The sequence below is a fragment of the Osmerus eperlanus genome, chromosome 6 (genome assembly GCF_963692335.1).
Source record: "Osmerus eperlanus chromosome 6, fOsmEpe2.1, whole genome shotgun sequence".
Taxonomy (NCBI): domain Eukaryota; kingdom Metazoa; phylum Chordata; class Actinopteri; order Osmeriformes; family Osmeridae; genus Osmerus; species Osmerus eperlanus.
The window spans coordinates 7,644,243-7,667,100 of NC_085023.1; the positions used below are offsets into that span (position 1 = coordinate 7,644,243).

The 22,858-nt window shown below is 40.4% G+C and overlaps 1 protein-coding gene across 1 annotated transcript in view; it reads left to right on the top strand.

Moving 5' to 3' along the window:
* The window catches only part of LOC134022079 (CUB and sushi domain-containing protein 1-like), a 522,528-nt gene that overhangs the window by 191,586 nt on the left and 308,084 nt on the right, over positions 1-22,858 (top strand). The window contains exons 4-6 of the mRNA XM_062463297.1: positions 11,388-11,582; positions 11,754-11,961; positions 22,298-22,410. Coding sequence (XP_062319281.1) covers positions 11,388-11,582; positions 11,754-11,961; positions 22,298-22,410 — 516 coding nt within the window. The remainder of the gene's footprint in view (positions 1-11,387; positions 11,583-11,753; positions 11,962-22,297; positions 22,411-22,858) is intronic.

Here is a 22,858-nt window from a genome sequence, read left to right on the forward strand (position 1 = left end):
ACCTAGTAAACCATAATATTATCCGTTTTCCTTGACTTGGCTATCGCTTTCAACAGATTTTACTATTGTACAACCAACCAGAGATCGAAATAATAGATATACGTTCACAAATATGCATCTAAAACATCTGACATTCGTCTGTCTTTCGTCTCGTTTTGAGCTACTAGAGGCCATCTTTGATTTTTTTGTCTTCCGGCAACAAATATGACCCTTGATGATGTACCCCTTGACCCCGTACACCTCAGTATTTTCTCGTGAGAAGATAAGGTCATCTCGTTGACCATTTGACACCCACAATGCAGAGTACTGATCAAAACAAAAAACATGGCAGCCTACATTATCGTCATTAGCCAAGTTAGCTTCTCGAAAGCTACACTACGATAATATATCATATCAATTCACTGTGGATTCACCTGTGTGAATATTTAAAAATCGGAACAGTAATGACAGTACTAAGTTATTTTTATAAATATTTTAATAAGTTAAAAAGCCCACACCAACACGTTTCTTAATTTTTAACACGTATCCTTTTACTCATTTCAGGTAGCTAATTACATGTCCAGGAAAGGGTACAATCTCGTCATTGTCACGTTACATATCAATGAATATCATTAGCACACAGCTATAAAAAATATCACATCAAAATTATTTAAAACCTTACTGTGTAGGGGTAGGCAAAGCTTCCGTCAACATATCGGCAAAAAGGTACAGCATGTTTGAGTTGTGTGATGTACTGGCTATGTTTAGGACATGATCCTTTACACAGGATCCACTATGGACATCCAGGATCATGAAGGGCTTGGGATTTCTGGATCTGTTGTCATGACAAGTCAACTGGTATTTATTGTCATCATATACTTACAGTACACAATGAAACAAAACAACGTTCTTCCAGGACCTAGACATAACCTAGACAACTACAACAACTGTGTGGAATTAGGTCAATAAAATTGGTCCAATAAGACAAGATGAAATTTGTGACAAATGCCTCAAAACACCAAGAAGTGGGGATACTGTGAATGTAAACAAGTAAGCTAGTGCAAGGGAAACTGAATGTAAACATAACATACTAATACCATAATACATGGACATCAGTTATTGAGGTAGCAGCAATATGCAAAAATATTGAGTTTGATGATGTACAGGAGCGTGTGGGGTGCATGGGTTTGTCCACAATGCGTGTGGGTTTGGGGATGCAGCATTTGGTATAGATGTTTGTGAGGGAGGGCAGAGAGATCCTGACTATCTTCTCAGCTGTCCTCACTGTCCTCTGCAGGCCGTGATGCAGCTCCTTGGGATGCTCTCTACAGTCCCTCTATGCAATGTGGTGATGGTGTGGGATGGGAGATGGGCTTTCAGCCTTTGCAAAAAAATAAACATGCTGCTGGTACATCAAGGAATTAGGTGTTTGACGGTCTCGTTGATGTTCAGCAAGGAATGGTCACTTTGTGCTGACCGTACTTGCTCGACACCTGAGAGAAGGCCATGTACTATACATGGACAATTTGTACAGCAGTGCTGTCATGTTCTGTTTCTTGGAACGGGGCCTGTGCAGGCCAACATTCACCTGTAAAATTATAGGGAGATGTTCAAGATATAGAAAACGGTCAACAGCAGGCAATCAAGTGGTATGACAAGTGGTGCGTTTCATTACCCTATGAAACATTACAGTCATACATTGCCGTCTTGTCATTTCAATAGGTTGTTAGACTGAATAAGCATAAAGTCTGGTTTATTCTACATGTCGTCCATCAACTAGCCCTAGCCCAGATTTTCCAAACAAATTACACTTGCCTCTCATTTTTGCTTGAACTGTGGCCTGACAATAAATGAGGAATACATTTTCTATCAACACGGAAATTAATGACAGTAGATGGTAGCAAGAGATCACAAAACATAGCCAACAATATAGAATGGATGTCTGAATTATTGTGTTTGCTTTAATTTGACTAAACATGGCAAGTTAGTAATCGCTAGTTACCTGAATAATACCCTTTACTACGAGCTAGCTAGTAAAAACATCAGATAGTGGAAAACAACCACAGGTCATGCTTTCGTCTCAATATCATGCCACAGGTATGTGTATATTTTGTGGGTATAAATAATCTACTCACCAGAAAAGTTTCCCAGATAAAGATGCCAACCAAAAAGGTTTGAAGGTATCCAAGCAGCATGAGCTTGCTTGATCGCCTTTCGCCGAGGTGTGTGGGAGTCATGTTCCAGTCTCGCCTATAGCTCAATTTGGTTGACGATCAACAGTTGCTGCTAATTTACTTGGCTATGTTACGTAGTTTGTGTAGTAGGATTATAACAAAGTAATGCAAGTGCATCTAGTCAGTCTAGCGTATTACTAGGATTGTAATGTATCGTTTTGTTTTCGTTTAGCTGGCTTCCATCCAGTAACTTATTTTGTGAACACTGGCTGCGTTGCCAACTCAGAAGGTTTACGAGATGGAAGCCAGCTAGAGAAAACAAAACGATGAATATAAATCAAATTAGACTGACTGGATGTATCCAAATTATTTTGTATTCGTTATAATCCGACCACACAAACAACGTAACATAGCCTAGTAAATTAGCAACAGCTAACTTGTTGATTGACTCTTTACTACACTACGAGCTAGCTAGTTTGGCAAAAACATCACCTCGTGAAATACAACAGTTCATGCTTTCATCTCAGTATCGTGCAAACTATATGGGTGGTATAATTTGAGTTATACAAATACTTCAGTCACCAGAATAATAGCCAAAATATCTACTTTGAAGGTTTCCGCCAGTCCCCTGAAGCGGAAGAAATACGTAACGAGAAGGTGGATAAACAAAACAACCAATGAATGGAGTATTCGTCACTAATACGGGGTGCAAACTAGGTCAATGGAAAATGCGAACCGAGAAATACTTAAATTGTATAGCAATTCGATTTTAATGCGTCATAATCAATTTCTGGAACGTTGAGATTGATCCAAACTCACGCGCATAAAAAACTCACTCTGGGGGACCAGTCAAGGAATTTAGAACCTACGTGTGAAAGGGTTAATTAAGTGAAAGATTGAGCACTCTTGAAGAAGAAAATAAAAATGCAAATAGAATGATTGATTACTAATTTCATTTATGAGTCAAATAATGCATACACATTCTTAAAATGAAAAAGCATTTCTGCAAATGCATTTTAATTTTGGTCACGATTTGCTTCTGTAACCCAGGTAAAACAATGGACCAATTAAAAGCAAAACTATATAAAAGTAAATATGTATATAATTTGTAAAAATATTATAAATTTGTCCAAAACTGATAAATTAATAATAATATTAAATTTGAATAAAATACAGAAAACGGACAGTTTCACTGGAAGTCATGTGACTGATCTGTGGCGTGTCGGAATTGACGTGCGGACACCTGTCAGAGATTGATTGAGAGAACCAAGAGAGGCACGCAAGACGGTGATCTCTGAAACATTTGGAAACTTAACAAAAATACTTTTTAAAAACTATTCAGTTTTAAATGAATATCAATCGTAGAGTAACAATCCATGTTGGTTACTTTTATTGATGTGGATGGAAGCGGATTACAGAAATTGTTGCCATGCGGACTTTAGTGTTGTAGCCTAAATTATCCAACTTGGTGAGTCAACATACATATGTATTTTATTTTTCAAATTAATGTACTTTGTTTTGGTTGAAAATATTGTAATTGGTGTTAGAAATAACATTTCAATTGTTTAGTGAAATGTAAACCTGTGAACATGTGGAGTTTAGCTACACAGCTAATTCAATGTGTTCTAAGATAGCGGCTGAATGTCTGAAACCAGAAACTTATTATTTCGATTGGAAAGTTTAATACAATTTTATGGTCCTGTTGTTTAAATAAATAACAGGCCAGGTTTTTGATCTGGGATCGAAAGAGAAGAAAAGCCTTCTGAAAACGTCGAATGAAGACCTTGCTGGAAACCAACGGTTTCTTTGAACCCGAGATGGCGAGCCACCCACGCGAGTGAAACCTTCTGGAGCGAGAGTGCAAACTCTAGACGACGATAAGTGAACTTTATGCCAGAACCAATCATACAGAAAAGAAGTGATTGATCATTTATTTTGTTTACAATTCGAATCTTTTGTAATTGAATGCACTTTGATGGTTTTGAGGACCCGTTAGTTGATGTAATGTTGTTTATTTTTCTTGTTTTTGATATTATATATTCTACTGTGTACCTTTTAAGGGAAACTAAATACCGTAGTGTGGTTTAAACATATTTAAGGGTTTACTGAATAACCAAGCTAAACCAAACAATCTTAACTGAAGTAAGGTTTAAAAGATAATTAGGAAATCTACATTTAAAATTAATTTCTTTAATGAATGAATGATAAGTAAACTAAAAGTATACAGTTAAATATCATTCTAAATTAGGAAAACCATGGTAAATAAATAGATATCAAATTAAGAAATTCCAAGTCAATTTACATTCATAACTAAACAGATATATAGCAGGATATAAAAGAATAACCACATTTACTTCAAACAAAATTCATTGGATTTATTATTTTTCATACATTCTGTAAAGTACTAAGTTGTAGTAGATTTCAGAGTAGTTGGTTTGCTACAGAAAATAAATCTTTGTAATCATCCACCGTATCAAATCTGTTCTCTCAGGAACCTAGAGACCTGGTCCTTCTACTTGTACTTGTTACACTTCCATATATTTTTACCACTACACCACTGCCTATTCCGGAAAAAAGCAACACGGCTGTAGCAGCGTATGCAATTGGCATGGGCATTGGCATGCTGAATCAATGCATACATTTGAATGCCAATAGCCAGTCCATACATTGAACATTTAACCCCACTGACCGTTAATATTACAGGAGAAAAAGTGTTTGACTTAATAAAATAGCATGTTCAATGTTATATTAAATATAAAAACATACTACAAACAGGTAAGGCATATTTTGCTTAGGCCTATACGCTCGTGATTGTAGCCTCTACGTCACCTTGGTTTTAATCATATTCGACATGATACAAAGTAAATATCAGTTGGTGCCTATTTCAAGTTGTAGTAGCAGTTACCCCCAACAGAATGCTTTTCATCACAGAATGATGATGATGATTACGATGACGAAGAGACATTGACTGCTGCTGCAGAAATGGATGCAGAGAATTATGTAGCTACTGGTAGTTCTCTCCCCATGTACTTTTATTTCCAGGCTTGTGTGGAATTGTCAGTTACACTGACATTATGAGAATAATGAATATAAAAACGATTTGCACATTCTGATTCTGTTGAACAGAGCATGGATGCTGTATACAGTGAGATGTTCATTTAATGGCAGGTGAATTTTGCATGTGGAACTGTGAAATTGAATGTAATATCATGAATTAAGTAAATGATTTGTACAAACTGCATCTCAGTGCCAAAAACTGTCAAAGAGATGGTGTAGGCCTACTTATGGTAGAAGAATAAAGGCTAATCTTGAAAAAGATTTACTGGAACACAAGTTACAGGACGGTACATGGTCACAGGTGAATCATGTAAATTGTCGGAACAATAGCCGATAAAAATACTAATTGTTGGATTTCTATTTGTAGACAATGAAGAAGACCAAATACAATTTCAATTATTTGTCTTTATTTCAGTGCCAAAAAGCATTTGGCCAGTTCTGAGTGCACGTCCACGGTGTGTAACATTAGCGATGTAAGGGCTGAGAATGTATGCTAAAATAAATTACAGATTGTGACTATTGTTAGGTATTCATCAGGGAATTAAAGCACATCGAATCGCAGTCTTAAAATCCTCTCCCGGCGTATAACTAATGCTGGGTACACACTAGAATATTTTTTAAATATTTTACGATTTTCAAAATGTCAGAGACCACAAACATGAGGACAAACAAATCCTAGATGTAACCGTTTTGCTCCTATAGTGTGTGGTGTTTGTCCTCAGGGATATCCCATGTCTGCCAACGCTATCAGGCTCAGAAAGTGGGAGGGGATAGGTAGAAACGCAGAGTTTGTCATGGAAAAGCAGGTTAGGTTCACGGAGTAAGTTACCATGGACACTGACCAAAAGTTTTCATTACCTCTCTTTCTGGAACGGAAAACCAGAGTATGCCTCTTTTCAGGGTTAACCAACTCAAACGTTTTCACTAAACCCGCTACCTGGAATACCCCCCAGGTAACCGTGGTTGTATGTTTTCAAACAGCACTCTTGAAGGCATTCTGGTGCTTCATAATTTCTTCTCATTGTGTATTGTAGGGACTTCTTGGACAAAAAAATACCTAACATCCCAGAATGCAGGACGCCCAGTGCTAAACTCAAAGTGAATAACATTTTAGCTCCATATTAATGGTGGGGTCCTGGAAACTAGGGCTGAACGATTAATTGCGTTTGCGATTAATATCGCGATGGGACAGAACGCGATTTTGTAATCGCAAAGGCTGCGATTTTACTTTGGTCACTTGACACACGAGAGTAATGCAGTTTGCAGACGAAGGATCAACTTTGCACGCCACACTGTACCTTGACCTGTACGATCATGGCCTCAGGCTCGACAGAACCTGAGACTACAGCCAATTTTGCCTTAAAGATCCTGTAAAGTGGAATTAAAAACGAGTTTCAAGTTCACCACACCACAGAATAATGTGTTATTAACTACCCATCCAAATTCGAATGAAAAAATACACAGACAAGTATGTTAAATTAGGCTTTGAAATCGTAAGAAAATCAGCAGTCTTCTCTGTTCGCGACTGGGGGGGCGTGTCGCCTGAAGCTGAGCGGAGCTGAAGCTCGGCCCCCTCGCTGGAAGGCGCCGCCTCTCTCAAGTAAGCTACCTACGACCCAGATAATGGACGTTACGTCAAGCCGAACAAAACAGTATAGAATTAGAATGTATTTGTTCAATGAGTGAAACATACAGATGCATTGAAATATTCCCCTGAGCTGTAACACAGGAGTAAACATTTACAGCAGAGACAGCAGACAGTGAGCTCTACAACTACTTCTAGCACATTAGCTACCATTTCACCAAAATACCATCATTCTACACCGAGTAGCCTAATATCAAGTTAGCGGTTTGCACTAATTATAGCAGAGATACCTCTGGAAAAGTTATCTAGTATAATTATAACAAGCACACAGAACTGAGTGATGAACTGCTGGCGGCGGTGGATGGTCCAGGTGCGACCGGAGGATGAACGGCCCGGGGGGCGATGCTCGGTACGGCTCCGCACTGCAAGAGAAGCTGTGTGTTGGTGAACCCCGTCTGTCTCTTGTCCATGTTAAAACTGTCCGCCCATTAAAACCTGATCTGAAAACGGAAGAGAAACTGTTCTTCGGTCTAACTCCACATTTCAGTGCGACAAAGTTTTAGCGCTTTGCACATGCTTTCAGGAACTCATTTCACACGTATATAATGTACTTAGAAGCAAAACATGGAATTTACTTTACAGGATCTTTAAAAAAAAGATGCTGCGCAGTGTCAAGTATTGTGTAAAACCTGCCTGGCTAACGTTGCTACCTCACGGGGCAACACCACCAACCTAATTCGGCCCTAAAAAAACACCACAGGCCTTGTACGATGTACATAGCTAAAATTCTGAACACCAGTGTGTCAAATAAGCCACATAACACCCGACAGGATCACTGATCGAAATGTTTCAAAGCCTAACTCAATGTAGCCTACTACAAAATTACTCAAGCAGTAAGCGTTCATCACGAAATATATGATACCCCTCGGTGATACACATACAGTAGGATCACTATGACTGACGGTGCCATACTGTTTCTGTTAGGCTACTGAGTGGATCAGAAATGTTCAGACAGTGTCTCTTTTTCTTTTAAGATGAAACCTTTAGATGCGTGTGAGTTCTAACAGGCCCGTAACGGAAACACATGAGCCCCCCCCCGCAGAATAAGTCTGAGAGCCCCCCCCCCCCCACCACCACCACATATGTAACGGATAATGTAATACAAATACCGACGGGACGAACAGGACCCCGACGCGATCAACTGAACTTTTTGGAACATTCTGAAGAGCCGTGTAATAAATGCAAGATATCAAAACTCAAGCTTGTCTTGTGAGGGAAATTTATTCAATAAGAAAAAAACGCTCAAACGGTTTGCAGGTGAATAGCCTACACATGTGCGCATCTTTTAGCAAATCTGTGTGCAAAGTCTTTTACCACACTCTTTACATCTAAACTGCGCGCACATTCATTTTCTATGCTAAGGATGGCCAGACCTGACAGCCTCTCTTGTGACATGGAGCTTCTGAGATATGTTTTGATCAGTTTCAGCTTGGAAAATGACCTTTCAGCGCTTGCGACAGTCACGGGTATTGTCAGAAATAATTTGATGGCCGTGGCTACATCAGGCACACTTGATAGTATGGAGTTGTGTTTTATTATTAGAGTGTTCGCTAAATCATAAATGGAGCAATTTTTTGTCGTGTGAATCTTGTAGAAAGCAATGACTGTACGTTTTACACGATCATAATATGTATATAACTGAAATACAATGACTTATTGTAACTTTGATTATGTTTTTTGTATGTTTAAATAGTCAAACGCAATCGCTGCAACTGCACGATACTACTGTCGCATACGTTATCATGTTTGCTAATAATGTCAATTATGTAGGCTAATATATGTTATAATTAAGCACTTTTTCTACTTTCTCTTTTTTTTGTAGTTTCTGTTGTCAGCTTGATAGGAAGTCAATAAAGGAGCAAGGCTAATTTTGCTGGCTCTTGGAAAGGAGGCTCTGTTAGCGCTAGGAAGCACAACACAGACAGAGCAGTACAGCTGTCAAAGTATAGGCTAACGTTAGCTACGTGGTACAGTAATGTTAGCTATAGCAAACATTACAATACCTGTCTCTTCTGGCAGATGAGTGCATCCTTCACCGGCTGGTCGAAAAAGAAATTTGTAATTTTGGGAAGTTTGGCATTTAATTCAGAAATGGTCTGTTTTGAATGCCGCTTTTGGGCACCGCTTTTAAATGTGCGTTTCATTTTTCCTACGCTATGCTACAGTTAGCTACCTATTTGCAGCGGGCTCGCCGGTCTGTGTGACCATCTGACCTACTTCGTCATGTCACTTACCTAGCTAACAAAGAAAGCACAATTAAACTTTCCTTTATTTTTATATCAACTCTGGAAACACAGACAAGTTAATAAGACATCCCATGTAATTCAAATTGGATAAAAAAAAAAAAAAACGGGGGGCCTGCCACGCGAGGCCCCCCATCCCTGCAAGGCCCCCCCGCGATGCGGGGGTAATCTTTACGGGCCTGTGTAGCTAACTAACAAGATCAAGAAGAAGCAGACAAAAGATAAATAGCTGCACAATTTACATTTAGCAGACGCTTTTATCCAGAGCGACTTACAGTAAGTACAGGGACATTCTCCCCGAGGCAAGTAGGGTGAAGTGCCTTGCCCAAGGACACAATGTCATTTGTCACAGCCAGAATCAAACCAACAACCTTCTGATTAATAGCCCAACTCCCTAACCGCTCAGCCATCTGACCCCTGAATTTCAGGCTTGCTAGATATACATGTAGACCAAACAATAAAAAAATTGTTTGCTTTGCAACAAACAAGTATATTTGTCCCATTTATTAGGAAAAAGGGGACTACAGTATTGTGTTTTAGCCTTGCAGACATACTGCTTCGCCTCTCTAATGTCTTCTAATTAGCTAATCATTTTCTGGTCTAAGATACTGTATGTGACTGAGTTCTAGTTCAGAGATTTAACAGGAAGTCACGTGATGTAGACATGATATATGGTTCCAAATATAGGTTATCCACGAAGGACTGGATGGGCAGGAACTGATGAGCCATTGCCTGAGTGGAGACAACTGACACACACACAGGACACACAAAAACACAAGCATAAACACATACACACACAGAACCTTAATGCATCTTCATTTAGCAGGCTGCCCTCCAGTCACATTTACATGTGTCATCCTAGCTCAGTGTGGATGGATGGTTTGCACCTGGATACAACCACCCCAACGGAAACACAGAGGGTCCAAACAGCAGCTCCAAACTGACAGCACAACTAGGAAATCAGAACACACTCAGAACACAGAATTCTAGTATTGCCACAGGTAGAGAACAAAATGAAGCAAAGGAAGTGTTAAGGTTGTTGAGAATTGTACGTGTACTTGTCACCTTCATCTATCTAGTTCTCTGTATCATACTTGTATCTAATTAGTACTTTTTGTTTGACATGTGTTAGTGTATGTCCCATAAAAAAGACACTTCTACATCCATATCCACTGGGGCCGTTGCTTCAAGCCTAGGGGCGAGGGGTGGGAGTCTGCTTAGGAGATGCTGAAAATGCTAATACCCAACATGCTAGGTATCTGTGGAGCCTTCAAAATAAAAGTCCCGGGCGTAATATAGATAGACACAAGCTGTGTTTCTTGTGCGTCAATCCTGGGAATCAGATAAAGCACTCCAATGTGTTCATGCTTCAGTTTTTGTGCTTCAGAAATACTAATGGGGGATTTAGATATTATATATGATAGTTCTAAGTACCACCTTTCATTAGAGATAACAATTATGAAAAATAATACCTTTTTATCCTAAGTATTTGACCTTGGTTACGAAGGGTAATTTTGGAGTCTCCAAAAGGCCCTTTTAGAAAACGCCTGGATGTACTCTTATAAAAAAGAAAGCTTTTGACTTGAATTGGGTAAGGCTTCAAGCTGTGGTCCAATTCTGTCTTCCAGCTAATACCTACCACCTCTAGGCCTCTTCAGGCCTCTGTTTTCAAAACAAAATCTAGGCGGAGATAGAAACTTTCAGTTTCCTTGTGTTCAAGCTTCTATTACTCAACACCAGTAGGACTTACAGGGGTCCTGACAACAGGGGAAATAACTTCAGAGTGACACCTTTCAAAAGAGACCATTTACATGCATGTACTCCAAATGGTTCAAGAGCAGCTTTCAATTTACTTTGGGTATGCTGTTTAGGCGTTAATTCATCATAAAAAAAAAAAAATACTCAAATGTATTACATACTGTAGTCTACTCTAAACATGAATTTACAACAGCTACTTCCATTAAATTAACCGACACCAACTGCTACTGCTGTGTCCAACTTTTCACTCGCTGGCTGTCTGTGTACTGCCACTGTAAGTAGGTGTTCTATTCTCATCTGTGTAGGAGGACAAAAACTCAACTGCATTTGTCAGATAAAAGCGGAGATGAGAAGATGGATGAAGATTGTTCTATTCCCCTTTGTTCTGTTCTGTTTTGCATGGCTAAGAGAAGGGGTTACATACTCTGGTTGATGGAGGAGGTACTGGAAGTACTCCATTCTGATAGAGAAGACCTGATTTTTTTCTTTTGTCTGTGTGTGTCTGTGTGTGTGTGTACGTGTTCAAACAAGTGCTCCCGAGCCACACATGTGGGAACCCAGGGTTGATCCCTAATGGGGTGATCCAGGGATCCAGGTACAACATTGGGGACAAGATTCGCTATAGCTGTGACTTGAGTTTCCTGCTCGAGGGCCACGCTGTGCTCACATGCCTCGTCAGCCCCGGAACTGGGGCATCCTGGGACTTTCCAGCACCCTTCTGTCGAGGTAAGACCACTATACCAATCTCTCAGCAGTTGTTTAAGTGCAGGATTAATAATATATCAATGATATGTTGTACAGTAGACTTCAGCTGTTATCAAGTGGAAATTGTTCAACCTATACATTGTGTTCTGTACTCAATGTGTTTTCTAAAACACTTTTGATTTAATCTATAAGCCGAGGGCTCGTGTGGTGGGACTCTAAGAGGGACAACTGGGACCATATCCACCCCCCACTATCCCGCAGAGTACGAGAACAATGCTGACTGTACTTGGAGTGTCCTGGCGGAACCTGGAGACACCATCGCCCTGGTATTTTCAGACTTCCAGCTGGAGGACCGATACGACTTCCTTGAAATCAGTGGAACTGAAGCCCCCTCCATATGGTAAGACCCATTAAGGCCTCGGTATACTTGAGTTTCATACGTGTACGTATGTACGTATGCGAAAGCTACGTGTGCATTGCTGTTTACATACTCCACTGCGTTCTTTGTCAACATGGATGTTTTAAAGCTATGTCCACTAGGAGGCAGGTCAGCAACAAAACATTTTGTGACTAAATATGTCAACATCTACTTCAGATTTTGGTGACATAGGAGATATTGTTAATGTATGTCTAATTGCAAGCCAGCTCACACATCTGCTTTTTAAAATATACCGCCTTTGTGTATTACCACTACTTAGCTGTTTTCAGTTTTTGTCTCGCAGCACGTCAGAGGATCTTTGATATACTGCCCCACGATTTCTGTTGGTATTGCACCTTGCGTATGTGTATATTTAAGGGCCAGGGAGACATGCACAAAGTACACACCAAAAAAATGCAGGATACGTTCGGCAACCATTCAGCGTATGTATACTCAAACATAGTGTGAAGTATATTTTGGCCTTTATAATGCACTATTCCTGTAATCGCCTCCTTAAGGTACAACTCATTATATTCCAACTTCTCGGAAATCCCCTATGTATGATACATCCTATTCTGCATTGTTGTGAAGACTCCTTCCATAAGGTACAAGGACAGGAACGTAGAAAAGAGGGTAGGAGAGAAGATGAGTGGAAAGCAGAGTAGAGAAGGACATCAAATAGAGGAGTGCAGAGAATGGAGCAAAAGGGGGGAGGATGGAGGGGAATATGCCTGTTTTAAGTCTTGTCAGTACCACAAGTGTGACACAAACCATTTCAGAGTGTTAAGTGGAATCCTGACACTTTGAGTATCGCTCCATTTGTCTACTCCTTGACAAAATAATGTTCAAGGTCTGTTGTCAACCAAATGTCTTAATGTCTGCAATGGCATTGCAGAGAGATATTGTGTGTGTGTTTGTGTGTCACTATAGCATATGGCTCAGTATATCCAGGTATAAATGTACCCAGAGGAATAAAGGCGGCCTATTTGGTATTCTGGTGAAGCACACCTGGTCTGTAGGTGACTGCTCCATCCATAGACTCCCTGCAGAGACTGGGGTCTATGGTGGCATTTTACCTTCCTTATTTTACTGGCTAATGTGCCGAAACAGTACCTTTACATCACTGGTTATGGTGGTGTAGTCAGAGTATGATTATATATAATAAATAACATTCACTCACACAAGAAGACTGGATGGGACGTCAGAATCATGTTGTTGATTACAACATTTGACAATATATTATTACAGTCTGTTTTGTCTGTTATATATTTAAGGTAGATAATCAGGAGAAAGATCCATTAATGGTAGGGTGAGTAAAAAATAGATGGATAGGACAGTTTGAAGGGCTTTTAGAGCTAGATTGTCAACTGACAGCTGGACAAACAGCTGCAGTGATGGGTTTTTCCTGTTCTTACTGAACCTCCTGATTGGCACTCCTAAAGCAATTTCCTCCTCATGTCCCCCTGCAGTCCGTTACCTGCCAACTTGTCATGTTTCTCCTGTCACCCTGGAGGACCATTTCCACTTCTCTCTCTCTCTCTCTCTCTCTCTCTCTCTCTCTCTCTCTCTCTCTCTCTCTCTCTCTCTCTCTCTCTCTCTCTCTCTCTCTCTCTCTCTCTCTCTCTCTCTCTCTCTCTCTCTCTCTCTCTCTCTCTCTCTCTCGTCATACTATATACATTCAACCAAATAATTTCTTCAGTAATGTGGCAGGGTATGTTTATATCACTGTCGCATAATGCTATCTGTGAAACAGCTCTCTACAATGTATTAGACGTGCAGCAGACATAGCTGCAATGATCATGAGGTAGAGAGTGTTTGAATAACTTGCAGATGAGGGTTATAGAGGAAGTGGTGTCCCAATACTCTTTTTGATCAAGGGGTAGGGCTAAGACGAAGGGGTATACACCCCTTAAAACCAAGTGTTTTCGGGAGCTTACTTGAAACCTAGGGGTTTGTGAACACTGCGCTACCTGCAACAATGGCGGCCAGATCATCCAGATTCCCATACATGTAATATTTTCGTCTTAAATAATTGATTATGACAGTTTTGTTTTGTGCTCTACACCATTGTTTCCCAAAGACTGGGTCGCGACCCTCAGGTGGGTCGCAAGATATTTTTGGGGGGTCGCCTTGTCACGATCTGCATCTCTGCCAGTGGCGATTTCTTAAACAAATTAATGGTCAAATATTTACTATTGTGTTAACATTTTAAATGCGTTATAACACGTTCATATCGAAGACGAGTTCATTCAGAATCAGATACATATATTAGCAGGTCGTCTGACTGATTTCCTTCTCATACATTCCCGTAGCGCCACAGTGCATTTCTACGGTGGCCCTGAAGTGCAAATCACATCCACTAATATGAGCGCATCCCCCAAATGAAAACACTCCCCCCAAATACGAATCAACTTCCCCCAAATAGGACGACGTGCTCACCTCCCCCCAATACAAAGACACGCTCCCCCAAATGGGAAACGACATTACATTAACTCAAAAACACATTACATTAACTCAAAACGGAAAGGGTAAGAAAACGATCGACAGAAGTACAAAATGCAATAGCCTGACAGAGTTACGTGCAGGACATTTGTTTGGCTATCGAAGCATGTAGCAAATAGTAGGCTACTTATGCAAAAGTATAAATTGCGTGTTAAACGTAAAAATCGATAGCCAAACAATTATCCTATATTCAAACTCATGTCGTTGCGCTTATTGAGAACTTTGATCGCTATTTTCCAACAGAGAGGTATGCCATTCTGAATGATAAAAGGTGGATGCAAAATCCCTTCGAATTTGAGAGTCCTGAGGCTTTGCTTGAGTTGACGCTTATTAGACCTGCAGAAGAAACCGAGTTGTTGCAGCTCAGCTGCGATCGCACTGACGCTATGGATCTGTGACCTTATCATTCTGGATAAGCATTTCGTCAGAATATCCTGTTCTCAGTAGGGCCAGTATTTCTATGCTTATTCCTTTCACTACCACGTACATGTGCGAATTGGGATTTTCTGTGCTCACAAAAATGAAGACAAAGCACAGAAACAGACTGAATTCTGCGCCTGATATGCGTGTTGCGCTCTCCTCCTGCACCACGGACTGAAACGCACTACAAAAACGCAGACAGGCCGACCTATCCCATTAGCAATGTTGAAATGGTACAACATGTTTTGTATAATTTGTAATCTTTTTGTAATTATTGTGAGAATGCTGTTCAGCATTCTCACTATTGTTTTTCAACTTCTTAGTTCTTCCGCCGTTTTTTGGCCTTTAACTCGTTCTGCATACTTTAACCGATTCCTACAACTTTTGTATCAAAACGTTCAGCTCCTTCAGGAGATGATGGCTATGACTTTTGGTATTTCTCACTTTTATACTTTTTAAGACATTAAGGTTTTTGTGCAAATTATTCTCCCATTAAAAGTAATGGTAAATCCTTTCAAATCATTAAAAAGCTTCCTCCTCTTTCAAACGTAACTACTTCAGCATACTTTCAGCTAGAGACACCATTCAACCTTTAAAATGTTCACAAGACATTCAGCTATTCCCAAATGATTCAGCTTTTTCAAATATTCAGCCAATTTTGAATTATGACAGTTTGAAATACATTAAAATGTTTGCTCCTTCTTGATTTTTATGAATGAGCAGCAAGCAGAGTGGCACACTCTGCTGGCTGCTCTTTTTCTGATATTCAACTAATTTGTCAAACAAATTCCTCTAACGTTCATATAGTTTAACTTACAGAAACAAGTTATACCTTAAAATGTAGGAAACATTGTCCTCTTTCAGCCAATGTAACTACTAAAGAGCTCACATTTACATATTTTCAGCTATGAGCCTTGAAGCGAGAGCAGCCTTTCAAATTCTCTCACTAACTTCAATGGAGAGGTGAGTAAAATCAGTCAGAGAAAGCAAGAAGGAACAAGATTTTGAAACTGCCGATAGAGTCGTATTTCTGACCGCACAGACATATAAAGGATATCTCTGGTTTCGGCAGAGTCTTGGGTCTCGGAAAATATCCTTATATTTTGGATTGGACGTATAGTTTTGCGTCTAGGTCAACTTGTTTGAGGTGTGGATGCTAGGTAAATGTTCGTTTTTCTCTCTGCCTAGCTCGTTATAGCTATCACAGCTGCGCCATCACCGTGGCAACCAAACAAACACGCACCAGGAAAGCAAAAGGAACACGTTTTTGAAACTTCAGGTAGAGTCGTATTTCTGACTGCACAGACATATAAAGAATATCTCTGGTTTCGGCAGAGTCTTGGGTCTCGGAAAATATCCTTAGATTTTGGATTGGACGTACAGTTTTGCGTCTAGGTTAACTTGTTTGAGGTGTGGATTGTAGCTACATTTCTGTTATTCTCTGCCCTCAGCGCGTTAGCAATCATAGCTACACCATCACCGTGGCATCGACAGACACGCACCACTCAGTCTCTCACACAGGTGATTGGTACGTTTACTTGACCATGAGAAACACGATTACTAGCAATTGTCGGTTTATGCCAATAATACGATTACTCCGTTTACATGTGTAATTAGTTATGCGATTACTCAATAAACACGTCTACATGATTCTTTTTTATTAATCGTTGTATGCTCCACGGACCAAACTTGCACCAACATCCTTCTGCAACAAAGTGTCGCCGTGTCTTCCTGTATCGGCTCTACTGCTGTATGTTTCATTCCATCAACACATTGAATCCAACTAAGAAAGCCGAGTAAACGCATAGGCTACATCTGCTACTGCTAATACTATCCCAACTATAATTTAATCTGTTAAAACGATAATATTCTTGTTACGACTAGCTAGCCTACTTCTTCTGTTTAACAGTTCAGCTTTCAGCTTCTCCCACATTGTAGGCTATTTTAGCTCTTAGCTTTGTTAAGATGATGCAGTTCAGCTTCCACACTGCCTCTTTTGTGTGACTCACACATTTTTGAAATTCATTTCAGCTTGCGGGTATTTTCTCATTTCTCACTTTTATACTTTTTAAAATATTAAGGTTTTTGTGCAAATTATTCTCTCTTTAAAAGTAATGGTAAATCCTTTCAAATCATTGTTGGAATGCTGCTCCAGCCCCTTTCAAAAATACTTTTCGGTTGCTTTGAAGCTTCAGCTTATAACTTTCTACTAAATTTTCACAATTTTCCACTTTTTTAGCATGGTCAGCTATCCCCATTCAAGTTTTCAGCATTCTCACTGCTGTTTCGCAGGAACAGCCTTTTCTAGTTACATATTTTGTTCCAATATTTCTGGTTCAATTGAATGTTGAAAATAAGAAGAAATGGGCTATATGTTTTTTTTTATAGCCTACATTTAATGTCCAATTAGGCACTTATTGGATACCTTCTTTAAATATTGCTGGTTCAATTGTTCAGCGAGAAGTGATCACTCAGTCTGAGATAGTTTATTAACAATGGCAGTAGGCCTACAAGTTCTGAAATAACAATAAAATAACAATAAAATATCTTCATTATTGTTCAATAATGGTGAAATCCACCTTAATTTTGTGATTTACGAATAATGTCTATTGGCTTGGGTCGCGAAGGCTTGTGACTTTTAAAATATGGGTCCCCAGAAAAAAAGTTTGGGAAACACTGTTCTATACTGTCCAGTACATATGTATATGCAACCATGTTCCTAATTGAAACGTTTTTACAAATCGCTAGTTTGCTACGCTAACGTTACATTGCCTTGAATGAACTCCACGCATGTGTACAGTTTTAACCAAACTCCATTAGCAGCATATTTCGTTTGATATCAGTGCATAACACTACTTGCTTTGGAGACATCGATATATACGTAACTGTAACCAAGTGGTGTCTCATTTCATAGGGCTATGTAGCCTTTACCCCTCAGTTTCAAGGGACAAGGGCTATGGGTAAACTAAGTGATAGGGGTAAGGGGTAGGGGTAAGACAGAGTATTGGGATTCGGCCTTAGGCAGTCTGCGGTGGAGGTGTACATATCTGTGTTGTTCTGACTACAGGCTGCAGTAGGGTATGTGGTCTGTCATAAGTAGGTGAAAACAGGCCTATAGAGGAACGAACAGTAATTAACACGGCAGACACAGGTGTTTTCTCCATTCCTCTTCAGCACTGCTCAATTAACCCTTGTGTTATCTTCGGGTCATTCTGACCCATCAGTCATTGTGACCCACCGTCGTATTGCGACAGATTTACCGCATACAAAGACAAAGTGAAGCATTTTCTTTTAACCGTTGGGCTGTCTCAGACCCCCCACATTGCAAAGGTTAAAAGAAAATTATTTTAATTTGTTTTTGTATTGGGTAAAATTGGGTAAACACAACGATGGTTCGTTATGAACCTTTGGGTCATGTGACCCGAAGGCAGCACGAGGGTTAAGCAAAGAGGCCAGACTGGAAGAGAGAAGCAGCACTGTGTGCGTGTGTGTGCATGTGTCTGTGTGCATGTGAGTGTGCTAGAACAGAGTTTCTTGTACAAGCTTCTACCTAAGTAACACAAATATTATCAACAATTTAAAGGGCTATTACACTGTTGGCAGGGTACTGGACACAGAAGAGAACAAGGAAGTGAATAGAATTCTTTAACACCTCCCTGGAGACATGCCATGTGCCAGCCTGTCTCAAGTCCTCCACCATCATCCCTGTGCCCAAAAAGCCAAGGCCAACAGGACTCAATGACTACAGACCCGTCGCCCTGACCTCTGTGGTAATGAAGTCTTTTGAGCGCCTTGTGCTGGCACACCTCAAAGCCATCACAGACCCTTTCCTGGACCCACTGCAGTTTGCCTACAGAGCCAACAGATCTGTGGATGACGCCGTTAACATGGCCCTCCACTTCACCCTACAGCACCTGGACTCTCCAGCATCCTATGCCAGGATCCTGTTTGTGGACTTCAGCTCTGCCTTCAACACCATCATCCCTGCCCTGCTTCAGGACAAGCTCTCCCAGCTGAACGTGCCCGACTCCACCTGCAGGTGGATCACAGACTTCCTGTCTGAAAGGAAGCAGTGCATTAAACTGGGAACACAAGTCTCTGACTCCCGGTCTATCAGCACCGGATCTCCTCAGGGCTGCGTCCTTTCCCCTCTGCTCTTCTCCCTGTACACCAACAGCTGCACCTCCAGTCATCCGTCTGTCAAACTTCTGAAGTTTGCGGACGACACAACCCTCATTGGGCTCATCTCTGACGGGGATGAGTCTGACTATAGGTGGGAAGCTGACAACCTGGTGACCTGGTGTAGCCAGAACAACTTGGAGCTCAATGCTCTTAAGACAGTGGAGATGGTTGTGAACTTCAGGAAGAATACAGCCCCACTCACCCCCATCACCTGTGCGACTCCCCAGTCAACACTGTGGAGTCCTTCCGCTTCCTGGCCACCATCCTCTCCCAGGACCTCAAGTGGGAACTGAACATCAGCTCCCTCACCAAAAAAGCACAACAGAGGATGTACTTCCTACGGCAGCTGAAGAAATTCAACCTGCCAAAGACAATGATGGTGCACTTCTACACAGCCATCATTGAGTCCATCCTCACCTCTTCCATCACCGTCTGGTACGCTGCTGCCACTGCCAAGGACAAGAGCAGACTGCAGCGTATCATCCGCACTGCTGAGAAGGTAATCGGCTGCAATCTGCCTACCCTCGAGGACCTGCACACCTCGAGGACCCTGAGGCGTGCGAGGAAGATTGTGGCCGACCCCTCCCACCCTGGTCACTCCCTGTTCCAGCTACTCCCCTCTGGCAGAAGGCTGCGGTCCATCAGGACCAAAACCTCACGCCATAAGAACAGTTTCTTTCCATCTGCTACTGGCCTCTTCAAAAAGGCCAAGGACTCCCATTGACATTCATTCACTTATTTAACTATTATAAGTCCATCTAATGGCAATTCAGTATGCATAAGCCACTTTATCTCAGTATCCGATTGCACTATGTTGACCATTCACGCTGCTCATTAGGTTCCTCCGGTAGGAGGGAACCTATTTTTATTGTTGGTATTCTTATTATTATTTTTCTTCTCCTTGCGCCCCAATATCTAAAAAAGTCCCTGGTCATAAATTTTCTAATTTGGCACATTGATACTACATCCAAGTGGGTACCCCCACACCAAATATGGGCCACATCGGACCATAGGGGGCGCCACAGGCCACGCCCAAATGTCCGATTTTCAAAGTGATGGCATTTCCACCCCATTGCTCCAATTCTTCTGAAACTTGGTGTGCATGCCTCATTTTTCATGAGGAACAAAAAAGCCTCAAGGACCCATAAGGTCCGCCATGATGGATTTTCCTGTACTGTGATAATCTGGGAAAACCTTCAAAATTCCTCTTCTCTTGAACCAAAGGTGAAATTGACTTGAAATTTGGTACAGATATGTATCATTGACATATTTAAAAACGTTACTTAAGGCAATTGAATCAAGTACAAAATGGCTGAAATGGGTGTATTTATGTAAATGTCCACATTGCCTCAATATGTTTGTGTCACTAAATCAAATGTATTTTTGAAGGATGGTTCAAACCTAATAAGCTTTAAGGTGACATGCCTCTGAAGTACCATGCAAAGTTTCACCTTGATATGTCAAAATATGACTGAATTACAGCTGTTTGAACTTGGACCAAATCTGACAATGCTCGCCATTGGAGAAACAGCTTTTTTTTAATTATCCAGTTATTGAACTTTGTGTATTCCATGCCTGGGAATGGCTCAATTGGCTGAGATGTTGTGCTGGTAATCAAGGTTCAATACCAGTCAGAGGCATAGTTTTTAATTTTTTATTTTGACCAAACGGTTTCTAGTCTCCCGATAAACCCTCCGGTTGTAAAACATAGCAATGCGTGTTTATTTGAGCCCATCACAACACTCCGATCATCTGTTTAGCGAGACTGTGTAAACCACTGCAAAACAAGCCAGGTTCACCACAGTAGCTAGCTACTTGTAGTCTAGACATGGTAGAGATAACTCTAATGGTTATCTCTAATGAAGTAAATTAATTGTTCAGGTGGATCCCTTGCCTGTTGCACAAATTCATTTCAGTAACCTGAGCCAGGACACATCCCCACTGATGCTAGGCATGATTTGAAATTTGACAAGTTATGGCACTCCTAACAACCTTTTAAAAAAAACTATGAGTAAGTTATTCTTTACAGCAGCAACCCAGTCATTCCGTTGTCCCGTTTTTATAGGAAATGTACAAGCAGTTTCAACTTTGGACGAATCTTACAATGCTTACCACAGGAGAAACAGCTTATTTTTTTAGACAGTAACTGAACATGACAATATTCAGCACTGAGAATATCTCAATGGGCTGGGATGGTGACCTGTAAAGTATAAGGTCGTAGGTTGGAATCCAGCCATAGTCTTTTGGCCTGTCATAATTTTGATTATCTGTTCAGTTCAACAGGATGACATCATTCTGAAGTACCACAAACAATTTCACCTTGTTATGTGAAAATGATTGAATTAGAGCAGTTTCAACGTTGGCTGAATCTAACAACGCTTACCACAGGAGAAACAGCTTACTTTTTTATACAGTAACTGAACATGATAATATTCAACACTGAGAATAGCTCAATGGGCTGGGATGGTGATCTGTAAAGTATAAGGTAGTAGGTTGGAATCCAGCCATTATCTTTTGGCCTGTCATAATTTTGATTATCTGTTTAGCTAAACAGGATGACATCATTCTGAAATACCATGCACAATTTCATGCAATTTCACCTTGAAATGTCAACTGTTTCTTAACCTTTGTCCCAATGTTGACCAAAGCTAATACTCTGCCCTTTCTATTCAAAGAAACAGTTCTATATCTCAACAGTTGGTGTGTAGCAGAGAGGATAGAGAGACTGCTTTGTAACCTTATGCTCATGAGTTCAAATCCCCATTCAGCCTGTTGTTGGCCAAACATGAAGTAGTTTTGCTCTCTTGTTTTCCAACTCTCGATCTTCGATAGTGTACATGTTTATAATATTTTGCCATTTTGCGGAGGAACCCACATCGCTGCTTGCAGCTATATTTATTCTTATTTTTATATATATATTATTTTATATTTAAATTGTTGTATTCTTAGATTGTTTAGTTCTTAGTTCGGTTTATTCGCCACATACATGGCGAATAAACCGAATTCTGATTCTGATTCTGAATAGGTGTAGTTTCAGGGGACAGTTTACTGAACAATTGATTTCATTTTATTTCGGTGCTGGCTGAAGTAGGAAATACATAGCAATACAGATATTCCAATCCACAAACGCTAAGACATTGTTGTTATTGTTGTTTTGATGGACGTGTGGTCTCACTCAGCTGTGTGTGTGTTCGCGCGTGTGTGTTTCCCACAGGCTGACAGGCATGCATTTGCCATCCCCTGTCATCAGCAGTAAGAACTGGCTACGGCTGCACTTCACCTCAGACAGCAACCACCGCAGGAAAGGCTTCAGCGCCCAATACCAAGGTAATAGTCCAGTACCAAGGAAATAGTCAGGTACCATGGTAATAGTCTAGTACAAACTAATGGTTCAAGTACCAGAGTTACATAATCTACTGTACATGCACAATAAACTGTTAAGTATTTCCCCAAAATCTAAAATGCTATGGTACATTTTTGGGTTTTTTTCAGCAAATCCTGAAAACCACCCAGCATAATTTAATATGGCTGGCTTCTTTGTTCAAATTCTCTTTCTGTTATATTGTAATGTAAAGTTATGCTAATTGTTCAAGTATTACTACCTGTTGATTGGACTTACTGCTTGGGAAAAGCCATTAAGCAGCTGAACCCATTACTGTTTTCTCACACTGTAATTGGCTGCCTGCATGAGATAATTACCAGATTCGATTTTCCGTCATATATCTGCTTTAATTGGCTCTTGCTGACACTATCCAAAAGCTATGGGAACAGTGCA